We start from the raw sequence: 19,019 nt of genomic DNA on the forward strand, positions 1-19,019 counted from the left end.
CGCATCAAGGAAATGGTGGCATTGAGAGATCTGTTTTGTGGAGGGAAGAATATCCTAGGCCTGTGGGCACAGAGGGAATTTCAATGGGCAGGGCATATGACTGCTTAGATGACCGTATGAGATGTCCTGACACAGGCCTTGGAAAAGTAACAACTGTATGGTACTGGAAACAAAATTAAAATGGAACTCAGAGACAAGGTGGTTCCAATGCAGAAGCGATTGTGTTTTGACGGAATGCAAGACTAGGAGCCACAGCAAGTTCTTGGCATTGCAACAAGTACACCTTTCCTTTCCAATACCATGCAGCAAGCATTGTAAAAACATTCCAGAGATACAACAAAGAATATCTAACCAAACAGCCTCAGCTGGAGGAAGAGAGGCCAGTAGAGGGGTCACCCAGCTGACTGAAACCACCCAACCAGCTCCCCTTCACAGCCATTGTTGCACCATGACCTCTGTGTCATGTCACCAATAAACTACTCCCATTCTATTTTTTGACTGTGATGTTCACAGCGCTTGCTGCTCTGCCAATATGAGATGAATCCAACCAGATGAATCCTAACAATCAGTTAGGATGTGACAAGACGTACACACACACACACACACACACACACACACACACACACACAAATCCCCCCCCCCAAAAAAATAGGAACCATGTATCTATTTTCTGCCTATATTGTATTTTGTGGTGTGTTTATTATGATAATCTGTCACGCGGGTTGGGGTGGGGTAGAAGCAAATAAGTATACTTACACATTCATGCTTGTAGTTAGTTAGTTGTTTAGTCTAGTCTAGTTGAGAGGGGTTAAGCCACAGTGATTTCTTTTTTGTTGACTGCTGATTAGGATATTGTTGGAATGCTAACTAGATTGTTAACTTCACTGAAATACATACTGAATGCCAATTCTGATATTGCTGTTAGAATTCTAGTTTAGCATTGCTAGTTATGGTAAGGTTGAGTTCCACTGCTTAGCTACACTAATTGGGAAGTTATTGGAATGCCACCTAAATCACTAGCTTCGCTTAAATACGTTAGTTCGACTGCTATCATCATTATTTAGCTAATTTGAATGCTATTTCGCTAATTTAATTTGTTAGTGATTTTTAAAAAATTGCTACAAGATTGTTCACCTTTGCTGGTTTCTTAATAAAGGATCAAACTCATCTTTCTCAAATTTGGAACTTCATTAGTTTGAAGGTGTGCCATACAGTGTCGAACTCCTGGCTTAATCTCTCTGCAAACCCAATGGCTGAATGGCCAAGTTCTGCTCCTGTGTCTTTTGGTCTTAAAATTTTCCGAATTCACCAAAAGGACAGGATGAGAGTGTCTGTGTCCTCTCTAAGGCTTACATGCCCATCATAAAGCCCCATTACATTTACCAGACTATGCTGTCAGGCCATTGTCACTGGACCACACTCTCAAAACTGAGTACTGTCATAGGCAGAAGAAGCGGTTCAAAGATGTGCATTTGGACGATGGTATTAATGTATTTGTGACTAAATTTGCCGATGATACAAAGATAGGTGGAGGAGTGGTTAGTGTTGAGGAAACGGAGTTTGTTAAGAGACTTAGATAGTTTAGAGGAATTGGCAAAGAAGTGGGAAATGAAATACAATGTTGGAAAGTGTATGGTCATGCACTTTGGTGGAAGAAATATACAGGCAGACTATCATTTAGATAGGGAGAGAATTCAAAATGCAGAGATGCTAAGGGACTTGGGAGTCCTTGCGCAGGATACCCTAAAGGTTAACCTCCAGCTTGGGTTTGTTATGAAGGCAGTAAATGTAATGTTGGCATTCAGTTCTGGAGGTATAGAATATAAAAGAGCAGGGATGTGATGAGAGGCTTTATAAGGCACTCGTGAGACCATACTTGGAGTATTGTGTGCAGTTTTGGGCTCCTTATTTTAGAAAAGATATATTGGAGAGGGTTCAGAGAAGAATGATTCCAGGAATGAAAGGATTACCATATAAAGAACATCTGGCAGCTCTTGGGCTGTATTTCCTGGAGTTCAGGAGAATGAGGGGGGATCTCAGAGAAATATTCTGAACGTTATAAGCCCTGAACAGATTAGACATGGCAAAGTTATTTCCCATGGTAGGGGATTCTAGGACAAGAGGGCACAACTTCAGGGTTGAAGGATGTCCTTTTAGAACTGAGATGTGGAGAAATTACTTTAGTCAGACGGTGGTAAATCTGTGGAATTTGTTGCCACGATCAGCTGTGGAGGTCAAGCCACTGGTTGTACTTAAGGAAGAGATAGACAGGTTCTTGATTAGCCAGGGCATCAAAGAGTATGGAGAGACGGTAAGCTAGTTGGGTTGGCTGGAAGAACTGCATCACCCATGATTGAATGGCTGAGCAGACTTGTGGGCTGAATGGCCTACTTCTGCTTCTATAACTTATGGTCTTATGAAGTTCCCACCACCAACTGCTGGAAACCTGGTCCATAATCAGTCAAAGGGAGAAGAATTAAGGAAAATATTGAACACCTCGAGACCAAGTGTCAGGAAGAAGCTAAAAGACTGGACCATCTCCATAAAAGACTGTGACCAGCTTATTGATGCCCCTCATGATTTTATAAGCCTCTACAAGGTCACCCTTGAGCTGCCTTTGCTTCTGTGAAAACAATCCCAGCTTATCCAATCTCCCCCTACAACTCCTTGTGTACACTGACCATTCCTAGCTTTAGATACCTACAGTGCCTTGTAGTGCCAACAATCCATTGTTCACATAGTATTACAACTAGAGATTTTGACCAATCTCACTGAATTCTTATTTGTCAATCACATGGTCCTTTTTTCACAGCAGAGCCCAAAAAAAACCCAGAAAAAATTGTAAAGCATAAAAAACTAAAAATTCAAAACCTGGAATGTCAACAGTTCAGAAGTATTTATCCCCCTTTACTCAGTACTTAGTTGAACAACCTCTTGCAGCTATTACATCCAGTAGTCTTTTTGGATAAATCTCTTTCAGCTTTGCACAGCTTGATGGAGCAAGATTTATCCATACCCCCTAGCAGGCCTGTACAGGAGTCTTGGGTCCCATACCACCACCTTCTGGCCCCAGCAATGCCCCCACCCTCATCCCCCCTCCAATTTAATCACAGGATAGTTTACAATAACTAACCTACTAACCAGTAGTACGTTTTTGGACCGTGGGAGGAAACCAGAGCATCTGGAGAAAGCCCACATATTCTAGGGGAAGGACAACTTCGATCAATGGCAAGAGAGGGCATGCACAGAAATCCATAAACACAAAAAATCCAAATCAACACATTGGAGGATCCTCAATGCTGCAGGAACTCAGCAGGTCAGGCAGCATCTATGGAAATGAATAAACTGTTGATGTTTGGGACTGAGACCATTTTTTCAGGACTGGAAAGGAAAGAGGGGAGATACTAGAATAAAAATGTGTGGCTTCCTTCCAGTGATACCAATTCAAGGTAACAGCCAAGCCCAAGTCAATGGCTCTAACTAGTGGAAAGAGAAAAAAAGCAATGTCATTTGCTGCCTAGAGACCGAAGCATATGAACTGGGATAGGGGTTGGAAGCAAAAGTCATGCCAATTTTCTTTTAAAGATTAAAGATTCACAGATTAGCTTTGTCATATGTATATCAAAACATCACGAAATACATTATTTGTATCAAATCAATGAGGGCTGTGCTGGGGACCGTTCACAAGTGCCGCCACATTTCCGGCGTTAACATTGCATACCCACAACACACTAACCCCAACCCATCATGTTTTGGAATGCAGGAGGAAGCCAGAGCACCTGGAGTAAACCCACACTGTCACGGGGAAAGTGTACAGGCAGCGGCAGCAATCGAACACGATCGGTGATCAGCAGTGCTGGAAAGCAACTGAACTGCTGCTGTGCTGCCCAAAGTTGCAACAAATGAATCAGCACACTTGTGACAGTTGGTATAGATTGCTTCACGGAAAACTCTACTATGCAGTGTACAAAACTGCACTCGGACAATGTACATCTACTGCAGTATACTTACCACACAGGCTTTTATAAAAGAGAAACTCAACAAATTGTTTAGCACAAGCACTTTAATGATCTGATCTGATTCATCGTGTGTAATCCCCACTTCAATGGCAACCCCCCCATCCAGCCCTCTGCTTTCACTGTAAGGGTGAGAGATTCAAAGCTCGAGACCAGGCAGCTGCTTGTCACCCCCGTTGGGATGTTTGGCATCAAAGAGATCGAACATGCTCCAGTACAGACTGCTCTCTGACAAAGGAATAAAGGCACAGCGATGGGTAGCAGTAGAAATGCCAACTTTTTTTTAAACAAGTGGCTTCCTTACTGAAACATGAGTGGGGGGAAAGCAGCTGTACTTGTTCAGAGCACATCGCCATTTCTTCCTGTTTGGGAGCCAGTCAAGAGAATGACGCACAATTAGCACAAGCTGCAGCCTCATTGATGCTGATGAGGATTGTAGCAGTTTGTAAAATGCTCTGACAGCACCAGAGAACCAGGTTCAGTTCCACCGCTGTCTGAAAGGAGTTTGTACATTCTCCCCCTGACCTCACGGGTTCCTCCAAATATTTCAATTTCTTTCCAGATTCCAAAGATGTGTGAGTTGAAGGTTAGTAAGTTGTGGGTATGCTGTGTTGGCACTGGTACCATGTCAAGATATCGGGGGTGCCCCCACCATCTCTTTGACCTATGTTGGTTGATGATGTAAATAATGCATTTTACTGTAGGTTTCAATGTTTCCATATACATGTAATAACATAGGTGGGCTTTATTTTTATAAAATTAAGTGCAAGCACAAAAAGAAAGGAAATGCACACAGGACAAAGATTTCCTAAGTCACAAATGAGGATGGTACTCATTCCCGTGCAAAGTTTGTATTCACTGATCCTTCAGAGCACTGTTCCCTCTAAGCTGTGCAGGTACGGCCATGCAGTAACCAAAATGCTCCCACGCACATAGACTTCGTTGCCACGCAGTTGACGAGAAAAACAAGGAAGATTTTCTTTGTTTTACAAAATTTCATTATACCTTTCAATTAATAAATAGAATAAGCATGCGAATTTTCAATATTCATAGTATGCATATGACAAAACAAAGCACTTAAACAGCCACGCAGTTTTCAGGACATGTAAATATTTCCTGATCAGTGCAATAGTTGGTCCACGAGACAGAACACTGGTACAGAGTACAGAGAAAGCTATTCTGTAGAGAATTGCTGCCACTCTAAAATTAAATGCACACCCGAGCTTAAATATAACAATAAAACCTGCAGATATTAATTAACATAACAGATTATCAACTGGGTAAGAAATTATGTATCATGCATATTTTTGAGCCTTTCAAAAAGTGCCAATCATTTTAAAGTTTCTAGTGCTCTCTGCAAAGCGACTTTCTAGTAACAATGTAAGCAGCTGACAGCAGTTGTGAAGAGAATTGATTTGGAAAATTTAATTCTTGATGCCACGCAAGGGAAAAATAATTGAGAATAAAACAGACCTGCCCGAGCTCCGATGCCAGGTTTTATATTGTACTTACAGCATTTTCCGACACAAGATTGCTGTGGCTAAGAAATTCTACAGAAGGAAGCTTGATCCAAAATAGTGAAGCCCTTCCTTAATTTTGTTTGTTGGCTGACTTACGTAATTCCTATTCTTGTACTTTCTTTAAACTAGAGATTTATGATTTCCCTTTGGATAACTTACTGTGCTTTGGGAATTCTTGAGTTGTCAGCCAGACAAATACTATAATCCACTTGTCCAGTTTATTCTGACAGAAGACAGAATGAAAAGCAACCAAAATTACAAGCTGTAGATCCACACATTTTTAATGAAAGACTTGCAAAAATAAAATTCCTTCAAATCCTCAAATATAAAGAACAATTCCAAGGAACTGATGTCCTTGAAACTTGGAGATGCCCTTGGACAGATTAGTTTTAATGACCTTTTAAACCAAACCATGAAGAAGGCATGCCTGCACCTCTGTTTTAATTGGAGTTTGAGATTTGGTGCGTCACCATCTGCTATGGAGGCTGATACTATGGAGCACAGGATTCCAAGGTGCTGCAGAGTTGTTAGACCCAGCCAGCTCCATTATGGGCACAATCCCCCTGCGACGGAGCCCTCATGTATTGTGCCTCAACAAGCACTAAAGACCTCCACCATCTAGGACGCGCCCGCTTCTCGTTTCTACCAGGAGCCTGAAGACCCGCACTAACGATTCAGAGACAGCTTCCTCCCTCTGTCATTCGATTTCTGAACAGTCCAGGAACACTAACTCATTATTCCTTTTTTTGCTCTATTTAAAGGCAACTTTATGCCTTTGTATCATACTATTGCCCTAAAACCACAAATCTAACATCATGCAAGACTGTGGTAGTAAACCACAAATCACTTTCTTACAACATATTCCAGAATTAAGTCCTTTGAGAAAGTAGAAATGTTGAACAGCTACCAATACTTAGTTTAATGTGGCAAAATGTGCAGATTCTTCAGTTTACAGCTATTTTTGGAGGCAAAAGCAACTTGCACCAGAAGAAAATTAAGCATATTGGCAAACTGTACCTCAATCCTCAGCTCAAGCAACCAACCATCGAACTATTACCAATCTGCAATCATCCATTCAGCTGCCTCTCACTTTCCCAGCCCTGCCTTGCTCCTTGCTGACAAATGGGAGAGTCTAGAACTATAAGGCATTGTCTCGGAATAGGACGTTTCTTTAGAACAGAGGTGAGGAGGAATTTCTTTAGCCAGAGGGTGTCAAATCTGTGGAAATCATTGCCACAGACGTCCATGGAGGCCCAAAGACTGTTTGGGTATGTTTCATGCAGAGTTTGATAGGTTCTTGGTTAGTAAGGGGCATTAAAGTTACAGGTAGAATGCAGGAGAATGGGGTTGATAGTAAATCAGCCACAATCAAATGGCGAAGCAGAAATGATGACTGAATGGCCTAACTCTGCTCCTACATCTTATGGTCTAAATCAACCACTATACTGGCTTCCTATTTCACTCTTCCCACTGCTGAATGTCCTTTCTGGCCAGATCCTAGATAACCTTCAATTATTCTCTCCAATAATTATGAGGATACATTTCCACAGATAAACTCCTCACTCACTCTGGTGATGTCTCAAGACGCAAGGGTGCTGCTATCTCAGTGAGATCAGTCAAGATCTGTTCCAAAGGTTCCTTCATTGCCACAGCTCAGCTCCTTTTTCAGTTGATCTGGGAGATGAACATTGTGTCCTGCAAATATACTGATAATCAACAGTGCTGCTGATGGTCTAATGCTCAGAGTTTATGACACTCAAACTCAGCAAACAGAACTCAAATTTAATCACTTGCCTGCCCTAACATTGCTGAATTCAGATGAAATTACGCTGCTCTGTAACATCCAGCGAGCGGCAGTTCTGTGGGCAGAAACGCCTTGTAAATGAGAAAGGTGTGAAAAGAATGGCCAGTGGTTCAAGCTGAAGGAAAAACAAACCAGAGATAATGACTTTCCTGATAAACTTCCAATGATTATTACAAGGAAATGCAGGTACATAGATCTGACATGGATACAGTCTGATTTGATCTCAGTCCACCCACAAACAGCTCATCAACATATGCTCCAGACTCAAAAGAGACTTGTTTAACAGAGAACTGTTCTGACTGAAGGAACTGTTTCCAGTATGAACAGTCAATCCTTAGAGTGAAGGACATGTTCCTGCCTATCTGGATATGATTTGAAAAATACCACATTCTCTGTGGTTTTATCCATTGTGTTTCTGATGTACTGCTTGAGGGGAATTACTCAAACACATCGACCTTCCAAAATAATGTAATTTGTACATGAGATTCATAACTAAACAAGGCAGCAGCATCCATCATTAAGGACCTACACTACCTCAGACATGCCCTCTTCTCGTTACTACCATCAGGGAGGAGGTATCGGAGCCTAAGGACTCTCACTCATCATTTTAGGAACAGGTTCTTCACTTCCACCATCAGATTTCTGATTGGTGCATGAACCCATGAACACTGTTTTGCTCTCTTTTTGCACTATTCATTTTTTATATATTTTTTATATTTTTTATATATTTTTATATTATTTTTTTTATGCATTGTACTGTACTGCTGCCACAAAGCAACTAAACTCATGACACATGTCAGCGATAATAAACCTGATTCTGAAGCACAAATTCCTTGAATGCAAGTGTATATTTCCTTAATTCTTACAGAGATGCTGATAGAATTTACCAGGGATGATGAAAGCAAATGCTTTCAAAAAGTTTTGACAAAAACAAATTGATTTGTTATGCTGAGACAAGAGGTGTGTTGCCTCATAATTACAGTCTGCTTCTTACTTACTAAATTCTTTCCCATTTTCACTATTGCCCCTCTATAATATACTGAAAATACTGAAGAAATCAGTGACCCTAGCCTCCTATACAACATTATCAGAGTTATTACATACTCTGCAGAACCATCAGTCTCCCCAGCTGCAATATTCACTCATGGTACATCCTCAACTTCCATAAAATAGGTCCACCAACATTCCTGCTGCTGTCGCCCATCCACTTCAAGTTTCGGGGCGTGTTGTGTGTTCAGAGATGATCTCCTGTTGTAATGCCTGGTCACTTGATTTACCACCATCCTTCTGTCAGCTGAACCACTCTGACCATTCTCCTCTGACCTCTCTCACTAACAGGGCATTTTTGCCCACAGAACTGCCACTCACTGGATGTTTTTTTTGTTTTTCCACACAATTCTCTACAAACTCTTGTGTGTGGAAATCCTAGGAGGTCAGCCGTTTCTGATACTCAAAAATCATTGGAAGTTTATCAGGAAAGTCATTCTACTAGTTTGTTCTCCCTTGCCATCAGAGATGCTCTGGTGTACATCACTGTTGTAACGCGCAGTTATTTGTATTCGTGTCAGCTTGAACCAGTTTGGCCATTCGTCTCTGACCTCTTAACAAGACATTTTCACCCACAGAACTGTCACTCACGTGAGCTCACAGGGAAGCCCAAATCTATTTAAATTTATGCCTAATTAAGTATAATCCAAGAACAATGTAAAACAACAGTGAATAAATTAATTGAATGCAGACCTTGAAAGACAAATGGGGAAAAAAACAAAATTGGCTCTCGTGGAGCACAAACACCAGCACTGAGCTGTCGGACAGGATGTCATGTTTTTCTGAGACAAATACCACAGAGGATGCAATGATATGCTGGTTAAAATAATCAACAGACAATGAGTAAAAGCTGTGCTGGTCCCTGCAGGTTGTCCAGACCTTGCCATTCTACAACAGAGGGCTGCAGGATTTATTATTAAAGCCCAGCCAACCTGACCCACAATGGAGCTCACATACTTGTATCCCATTCAATACCTAACCAGTCCCATAGGCAAAAGCAGCAAGGATTTCAAACCTGAGGGATGAACACCGATTTCTCCAATTTCTGAAAATTTCTCACTCGTCTCGCTTCTCTCCTATTCTGGCTCCCCTCACATCCCCTTCTCTCCTCATCTGCTTATCACCTCCCTCTGGTGCCCCTCCTTCCCTTTCTCCTATGCTCAACTCTCTGCTCATATCATACTCCTTTTTCTTCAGCCCTTTACTTCTCACTTCATTTCCCACCCACTTACATTCCCCTTCACCTGGCTTCACCCATCTCCTTCCAGCTTGTATTCCTTCCTTCACCTCAAACTTCTTATTCTAGGTTCTTCCCACTTTCTTTCCAGTCCTGATGAAAGGTCTCAATCCGAAATATCGACTATTTACTCTTTCCCATAGATGCTGCCAGGCCTGCAGAGTTCCTCCCACTTTGTGCATCTTAACTTGACTTCCAGCATTGCAGATTTTTTTCATATTTACCAGTTCATTCATTCATTACCCTGCAAGCTAACATAGCAAAGAAGCCACTTACACCTCCTTTGTTAGAGATGTATCTCCATCCCGCCACCAAAATTTACCAGTACTATTCCCATTTATACCATTTGGTCCATATACTTCTCTGCCTTGGAGATTCAATGACTGATCTGGATACTTGTAAGCGAACCTGCCTTCACTTCATCAGGCAGCATGTTCCTGATTCCAGTGTAGCAGGGGTTCCCAATCTTTACCATAAACCAGATCTCTTCAGAATCTCCTACCTTGCACACTTCTGCCCTCTTGCTTTAGACACACCCAACGATGGTCTTACTATTTACCTCAAGCATCTCCTGGGCTTTTGATCATCTGGGTCAACAAAGCTATCAGCTGTTGTAGCTTGAGGACCACTTTGTACTTTCTGAATCGTCAATGTTTTAGAATTGGCGGAATATCTCACTTGCTTGGACATGACCTCATTGCAAAGCCAATTCATGAGATGGACATTCCCTGCAGGACTATGCTTTTCTCCACCTTTCTCTTGCCATTGCTCAAAGTTCAAAGTAAATTTATTCTCAAAGTACATTTATGTCACCCGACACACCGCTGAGATTTTTTTGTGGGCATACTCTTATAAATCCACAGAGTAATAACCATAACAGATCAATAAAAGACCACACCAACCTGAGCATTCAATCTGTGTGCAAAAGACAACAAACTGTACAAATACAAAAAGGAAATAATAATAATAAATAAGCAGTAAATATTGAGAACATAAGATGAAGAGTCCTTGGCAGTGAGTCCACAGATTGTGAGAACATTTCAATGATGGGCATATGAGTGAAGTTATCCTCTTTGGTTCAAGACCCTGAGGTTTGAGGGGAGGTGACTTCTCGAACCTGGTAGTGAGAGTCCTGAGACTCCTGTACCTTCTTCCTGAGGGCAGTAACAAGAAGAGAGCACGTCCCTGGTGATGGGTGGCCCCTGAATATTGATGATGCTTTCCTGTGACCGTGTTTCATGCAGAAGTGCTCAACGATAGGGAGGGCGTTACCCATTATGAAACAGGCTGTATCCCCCACATTTTGTAGAATTTTCCGTTCAAGGTTATTGGTGTTTCCACACCAGACTGAGTTTTTGAGCCAGGCTCAAGTTTTTCTTGTGCATTTACCCAAAAACAGTAAACCGGAAGATAGTTTAAAACTATCCTTTGTGCACAAAGAACATGGAGACGAGAACCTAATGAGAATTTGAGACTGAGTTCATCAGTGGGTTAGCATAATATCCTTTCATGTATTAGGCAAGAGATCAAATCCAACCCGGAGGCTGAAGAAAGCTGGATTATGAAGGACTCACAATTTTCTAGATGCACAGTTGAGAACATCCTAACAGTTTACATCACTGTGTTGTACGGAAACAGCACTCCAATGGACAGGAGGGCTCTACAACGGGCAGTTAAAACTGCTCAACATATTATCACCATCAGCCTATCCGCCATCAAGGGCACATATACAGAAAGGCACTGAAAAAAGGCAGAAATTTCATGAAGGATCCTATCCACCCTATCATACAACTTCCAAATTGCCCAGACACAGACTTAGCTCATCCCTAAAATTGCAAGCAATAATTTTTTTAAGTATGTTTTCAAAGAATTAATTTACATGAATGAGCTTTTTTTAAACATTCTCTCCCACCAGGATCCTTCTTGTGATTCAGATTAAGTCACAATTGTTTTCAGTCACCTGCAAGAAATTGCTGTACTGAAGAGTTAATAGGCATGGACTACCACATACATTTAAAAACTGATACTAACAGATGAGTAATAAGCTACTGACGTTATATACAGCTTCCAGTGAGTAATTCCAGCACCTTGGGCTGTCAGCTTGCCTGCCATCAAGGACGATATACAGAAGAGAGTCGGAAAAATGCCAGTAACGTCATGAAGGATCACACCCACCCTGCTCATGGACTTTGTCCTCCTCTCAGGCACAATATGGAGGAAAATGCAATAATTTGGGGTTGAAACTATACTGTACTTTAAAACAGAATTAATACGATTGCCTTAAAAATGTGTGAGATGATTGGAAAATTGGATTTGGCTGCTCTTCAGTCTAAAAGTACCCCTGCAAATGTGTACCAAATAAAACCCATAAAGACAAGAGCAGAATTAGGCCAATCGGCTCAACAAGTCTGCTCCACCATTCCATCGACAGCTGGTTTATTACCCCTCTCAACCCCATTCTCCAGCCTTCTCCCCCAAACCTTCGACATCCTGGTTAATCAAGAAACTATCAACCGCTGCCTTAAATATACACAATGATTTGGCTTTCACAGCTGTCTGCGGCAATGAATTCCACAGATGCACCACCATCTGGCAAAAGAAATTCCTCGTCCCTCTTCTAAATGGATGTCCTTCTATTCTGAGTCTGTGCCCTCTGGCCGTAGACACCCCCACATCCTCTCCACATCCACTCTAGCTAGGCCATACCACTGGATTTGAAAGTGGAGTCGAGGGGACAAAATGTGACAGGCGAACACTGGAGGGAGCATTAAACAAAAGAGGAAGAAAAATGCCTTTTGAATCTTAAGCACAGCCAAACCTCACCCATGACGATTCAGGAAGGAAGGAGACTGAAGTAGCAAAAAGTGAAATCCAACAGGGGAATCTATTCAGCTCATTACAAAGAATACACAAAGCTCTGGTCCACTGATTCATCCTACTTGGCCCAGAATCTCCTCCCCTTCCGCTGGAGCAGGACTTTAAGATATTAAGATTAATAAGATAAGCAAATCTTAAACAAGAGATTCTGCAGATGCTGGAAATTCAAAGCAACAAACCCAAAATGCTGGAGGAACTCGGCAGGTCAGGCAGCATCCATGGAGTGGAATAAATAGTTGACTTATCAGGCCTTGGCCCAAGACATCTATAATTCATTCCTCAAACAGATGCTGCCTGACCTGCTGAGTTCCTCCAGTGTTCTGTTTTTTTTAAAAGATTAGCTTCATGTACTGTGTGTGACAAATCAAAAAGGACTGAACTGGACGCTAACAACACACTAACCCTAACCCAGGGGTCGGCAACCCGCGGCTCCGGAGCCGCATTTGGTTCTTTCATCTCTGTGCTGCGGCTCCCCATGGTTTGTTAGTTTTTGAAATGTAATTCAAAATTTGAAGATTATGGTGATCTTCTACAATCTAAATAAAACATTGTGGAGACCCCATTTCCTGGCACATCCAAACCGGCTCACAATTAGCCACCGTTCCGGCTAAGGGAGATAGCCTACGGGGGTTTGTGAGTACGTCTTTTGGAGCATCCGCGCCCACGGGGGCGGGTTGAGGGAGGCTTTAAAGCAAGGCTGTTTAGTTCGAATAAAGTTACCTTTGACTGCAGTGTCGTTATTTTAGCGCTGCGTGTAGCACACCGCTACAACGTTTTTTTATCGCTATTAATACACATCACCACTTCCAATGCCTGACACCCGCCAGTGCACGCTTTCTTTTAATTCTTCGATCCAAGGTAGGCTAACTATGGAGTAACCTTCAACCCAATGTCTTTTTTTCGGAGTTCAAAATGTTTTTGGTGCATGCAGAAATGTAATTTTGTTTTCTCTGCAGGAGTTCATCAATTTCATAAATGCAACACATTATAGTTTGTTTATACATAGCATAAAGGCAAAAAAAAAACGTTGTATGCAGTGTTATTTCATTTTAAATGCCAAACGGGTTTTGTGGCTCCCAGTGTTTTCTTTTCTGTGGGCAATTGCTCCATATTGGCTCTTTCAGTGGTAAACGTTGCCGACCCCTGCCCTAACCCAAACGTCTTTGGAATGTAGGATGAAACTACAGCGAGGGAAACCCTCGCGTTCACGGGGAGAGCATATAACTCCTTACAGGCAGTGGCGGGAATCGAGTCCCAGCCTAACAGCCGACACTGTAAAACAATAGTCCTGATCACTACACTACCATGCTACCTTACTGAAGACCAAAACACGAAAGAAGGACATCTTCCCTCCCTGTAAATATGAGCAGATGGAGTTAAGTAATCGATGTGTAGATGCATGCCTATTCCATTAAGCCAGGGTTTCCCAAACTGGAGCCATAGACTGCTTGCTTCATGGTATTGGTCAATGGCATAAAAAAGGTTTGGAACCCTGGCTCCTTTCTGGTTTAGTTTGATGTAGTAACATCAGAAGCATTTGGGTGCAGGATAGAGATTCAGGCAACTGTATGTACAATGCAGACTGATTACTGAGGTTACACATTCATGAGTCCATCTACAGTACAGCTGTCTAGGCAGCTCCAATTACAGGCAGCACAAAAGCATCCATTTCACACAGCTGTCAGCACAGTAAAATATGGCTTGATTAAATTCAGACAACGTGGTCACTATCACAGTCGCTGTGTGGAAAAGATCGGTGTGGAATAGATAGAGAATTGCATTTCTCCTCTCTCTCATGCTCTGTTTTTTTTCCCCCCATGAAATAACTTCGCCTCACCCATTTCTCATGATGGGTGTATTTGGTGGACTGCTCAACAATGAGGGCTGTACCGTCCTGCATTGTACTTTCCAGCAGAGGGATTGGGGCATGACTGGATCATCACTGGAAGCAATAAATCAGGCAAACTCCACACCTCACTAACCATCACCACCTGCTCCCTCTCATCGGCGTGGCCGCACACTAACTGAAATGCTGCCTTGCACATAGCCTTTGTTGCCACACTGCTAGGAAAAGGTTACAAAACATGAACATTTTTCTTTGTTGTTCTGTATTTCATTATACCCTTCCATTAATAAATAACAGCAATAGTATGTGATTTTTCAATTTTCATCCTAGATATTCATTAAATGGAAATTGCGAAAAAGAACATTTAAAGTGCAGCGCAGTTTTCAGACCGTGTGAAGATTTCCTGCTCAGAGCAATGGTTCATCTGCGCAGCTGTAAAAACACATTAGAGGGACTGTTACCAATCAGCCATTTCGATGTTACTTAGAAAGACAAACTTCAGTCACTTCTGCGGCCAGCTTGAGACCAACCCATTCCCCAAACCTGTGGATCAAGCCTTTAAGTATAGGCTGGAGAAACTCAGCAGATCAAGCAGCTTGTGTGTTTGTGCTAAGCCATTCACCTCTACTGGGGCATAGGCCGTCAACAGTACTGCAGCTCGCTTGAGTCCTCTGTCCAGGGCCAGTCCTTCAAGTTGTCCTCAGGTGTAGCCCATCTTCTTGGTGTATCCTTCCTCTCCTAGGGATGAGGTCTTTGGAGCTTCTGTTGGTGTTTCTGTAGCTCTGGGTTTTTATGGGATGGGCTTGCTAGCCCCATATCCAACCCTCTTCCTCTTGCAGCCGGGCTTGGGACCATCCACGGCAAAACTTCAGTGTTGTTCACCCCAAGTACATGTGTCCTCTGGAGAGAAACCTGAACCCATAGCCTCGTAACCAGAGAAGAAAGCAGTACCCGGTGAGCCATGGAGCTGCCTGAACCTCAGATCAACTGACATTTATAGAGGTGGTGGGGGATGCGGTCACAAAGTGCTTAATGCACGAGCCAGAAAATGAGTTGAGCAAAAATTTAATTTAGAGATTTTATGCCGTAATAGCCTCTCCCAGCCCAATGAGCCCGTGCCATCCAATCGCACCCAGTTGACCAATTAACCTATTATCTCTTACTTCTTTGAAAAGAGAGAGGAAACTGGAGCACCCAGAGGGAACCGACATGGTCACGGGGAGAACGTACTAACTCCTTACGGACAATGGTGGTGGAATCACTCATGCCGTAATAACGCAACACTAACTGCCATGCTATCGGGCTTACGGCAATAAACCAGATCAGTGAGGCAACTTGCAGTTGAGATCACTTAGGAAGGATGAAGTCGGGGTAGACCACCCACCCAGTCCCTCACTCCTGTCTGCCAGTCATTAACGCCACAGATTGGCCTTTCATCCCCATTGCTATTTTCCTGTACTCACCCAGGTACCTCGTTTCTCTCTGCATCCATCTATGTCACTGTTCAACAACCGTGCCTACGTGTAGAGATTTAAACTACAGCAGATGCTGGAATCTGGGGCGACACTCTACTGGAGGAACGCATGAGGTCAAGTGGCAACTGTGGGAGGAAAGGAATTGCAGGTGTTTTTGCAGTCAATGACCCCAAACATTGAGTTACCCCCCCACCCCTTCCCGCCCACAGGTAACTCCACTATGGATGGCCCCAAGTGAGAAGAACACTGAACTGAAGCTGCGATCCACCTGTCAAACCAATGCAGCCTGAAGATGGAGGACACTCTGCGAGGTGGAGATGAAAAGCAGAGTGCATACATCCAGCAGCTTCTGGCAGGATGTCTAGCTCTTAGAACATAGAAATCTACAGCATATTACAAGCCCTTTGGCCCACAATGTTGTGCCGACCATGTAGCCTACTCTAGAAACTGACTAGAATTATCCTACCACAAAGCCCTCTATTTTTCTAAGCTCCATGTACTTACCTACAAGTCTCTTAAAAGACCCTATTGTATCAGCCTCTACCACCGTCGCTGTTAGTGCATTCCATGCACTCACCGCTGTCTGTGAAAAACTTACCCGACATCCCCCTTGCACCTACTTCCAAGCACCTTACAACTATGCCCCTCGTGTTAGCCATTTCAGCCCTGACAAAAAGCCTCTGACTATCCACACAATCGATGCCTCTCATCATCTCATACACCTCTATCAGGTCACCTCTCATCCTCCGTCACTCCAAAGAGAAAAGGCCAAGTTCACTCAACCTATTCTCATAAAGCATGCTCTCCAAAGCTGGCAAAATCCTTGTAAATCTTCTCTGCACTCTCTCCATAGCATCCACATCCTTACTGTAGTGATCTGACCAGAACTGTACACAGTACTCCAAGTGGGGTCCAACTAAATTCTTTAATAGCTGTAACATTATCTCACAGCTCTTGAACTCACTTTTGAACCTATATCTTTGTTCCAATGCTGTACTCTGTACTGTCTCTAACACTTCAACCTACATTGTTATTGTTTTACCTTGTACTACCTCAATACACTGTAATTAACTGAACTAAAGCAGGGGTTCCCAACCTGCGGTCCACGGATCCCTGGCAGAAAAAAGGCTGGGAGCCCCTGATCAATATGAACAGTAGACAAGTGCTCACACTGTATCTCAATAAATGTTACAGTAATAAACCAATTTACCTCAACTGCTCTCCTGAAATGTACTTTATGAGAGTTTGATGAAGGAACTAATACTCACATTTCAGACACATTCAGATGAGAACCCATTTCAAGTTCAGAAAGTTCTAAAGAGTAAACTTATTTTAACCAAGATTTGGCCCAAGACGTTGCCAGCTCCTTCGCTTGGTCTCTAGTTTGGACTACTTCCCCTCTCCCCACCACCTTATTCTGGCTTGTTCCCCCTTCCTTGCCAATCTTGAAAAATGCTCTCAGCCAGAAATGTCAACTGTTTATTCCCCTCCATAGATGCTGCCTGACCTGCTGAGTTCCTCCAGCACCTAATGTGTGTTGCTTAAGATATCCAGCATATGCAGAATCTCTCATGTTTATGCTGTACCAAGTTCTTCCTTTCTGTGGGACTTCTTGCTCATTGCAATGAGGCACCGATCAAAAGCCATTGCCAAGGGATAAAGACACGTGCAAATTCCAATCAACAGCAATTCTTGTTCAAACCTACCAACTTGGCAGCTGCTGTGAAGTCAGACTGTCACCGCCAGCACTCAGCCATTACCCGAACCAGTAAGCAAGATGGGGCTCGTTTCTCTCGAAAACAGGCAACAGAGACCTCACAGAGCTCTTTAAAACCATAAAGATAGTCCTGGAGGCAGGGGGTAGAATATTTTTTTAAAAGACCTGAAACGTTGAATGTTTCCTGGACTTTTCAGTTCCTCCAGCATTTTGTGTGCATTGCTCCAGATTTCCAGCATTTGCAGAATCTCTTGTGTGTATGTATGTACAGTATTATTAATATAGTCTCTAGTTTTGGCCTGCAGCCAAATAACCTTCTAAATTTCACAGTTGTACGGTACAGAGCATTCTGACCGCTTAAATCACAGCCTTGCACAGAATCACAAGAGACAACAAAAGGTTGCAGACTCAAACAGCTCCATCCCAGGCACAACACTCCTCACCATCCAGGACATTTCAGACCTGGTGTTACTTTAATTTAATTTTCTAATCTAAGTTTGATACACAATTTTCGATTAGGGCACATGGATAACAGAGCGGCTATCTACCATCGCCAGAGATACAGAGATCGCCCAAAAACAAACCTTCACAAAGATCTGCTGGCTGAATTATACGACCTCGGCTTGCTGAGGGTAACAGGCCTACATTCCTCGGACTTGCCTGATGCTGGGAGCCGGAGACAGAGACGTTGTAAGAGATGTGCGAGGAAGCGGAAGCAAGGCAAGCGGGCAGGGGTCAGTGCCAGGCAAAAAGCGAACCCTAACTGGCCAGCTCTCCTGTCCATTCTGCTTTCCAATGTCCGCTCCCTAGACAATAAATTATATCCGACTCCAATGAAGTACTCGGCGGGAGTACAGAGTTTGCTCTGCATATGTCTTCACAAAGACATGACAGACTGATGGAATTTCGGACGCTGCCATTCAGCTGGACAGGCTCGCCTTGTTTCGTGTGGACAGGGATATACCTCTCTCCGGTAAGACTCGCGGTGGTGGTGTGTGTATTTACATCAATACGGAATGGTGTAAGAACTCTGCAAGTTTCCAGACACTGCTCATTGCTAGTGGAGTTTGTGGCTGTTAGATGCAGACCATTTTATTTGCCACGGGAATTCACCTCTGTCCTTATATTCGGTATCTACATTCCCCCCAGCGCTAATGCTAAGGAGACACTCTGTAAACTGTACGGGGCTATTAGCGAACTGCAGTACGCATACCTTGATGGACTGTTAATTGTCGCCGGTGATTTTAACCACACGAATCTTAAGTCAGTACTCCCCAAATTCCATCAGTATGTGGCCTTTGCAACGAGGGGGGAGAACGCTTAGACCTTGCTTATACAAATATCCCGGACGCGTACCGGACAGAGCCCTGCCCCCACCTCAGTTACTCAGACCACATCTCTGTTATGCTAATCCCAGCATACAGCCCACTCGTCAGGCGCTCCAGACCAGTTCAGAAGCAGGTGAAAACCTGGCCAGCAG

General features: G+C 43.1%; 1 protein-coding gene across 3 annotated transcripts in view; it reads right to left on the reverse strand.

The window, feature by feature from the left end:
- LOC132399937 (rho GTPase-activating protein 39-like) overlaps positions 1–19,019 on the reverse strand; it is a 204,067-nt gene that overhangs the window by 148,137 nt on the left and 36,911 nt on the right. The window contains exon 2 of one of the 3 annotated variants that reach the window (XM_059980892.1): positions 15,811–15,947. The exons of the other annotated variants lie outside the window; for them this stretch is intronic. Coding sequence (XP_059836875.1) covers positions 15,811–15,839 — 29 coding nt within the window. The 5' untranslated portion in view covers positions 15,840–15,947. The remainder of the gene's footprint in view (positions 1–15,810; positions 15,948–19,019) is intronic. 3 annotated transcript variants of the gene reach the window in all.

The sequence above is a fragment of the Hypanus sabinus genome, chromosome 9 (assembly GCF_030144855.1).
Source record: "Hypanus sabinus isolate sHypSab1 chromosome 9, sHypSab1.hap1, whole genome shotgun sequence".
Lineage (NCBI taxonomy): Eukaryota > Metazoa > Chordata > Chondrichthyes > Myliobatiformes > Dasyatidae > Hypanus > Hypanus sabinus.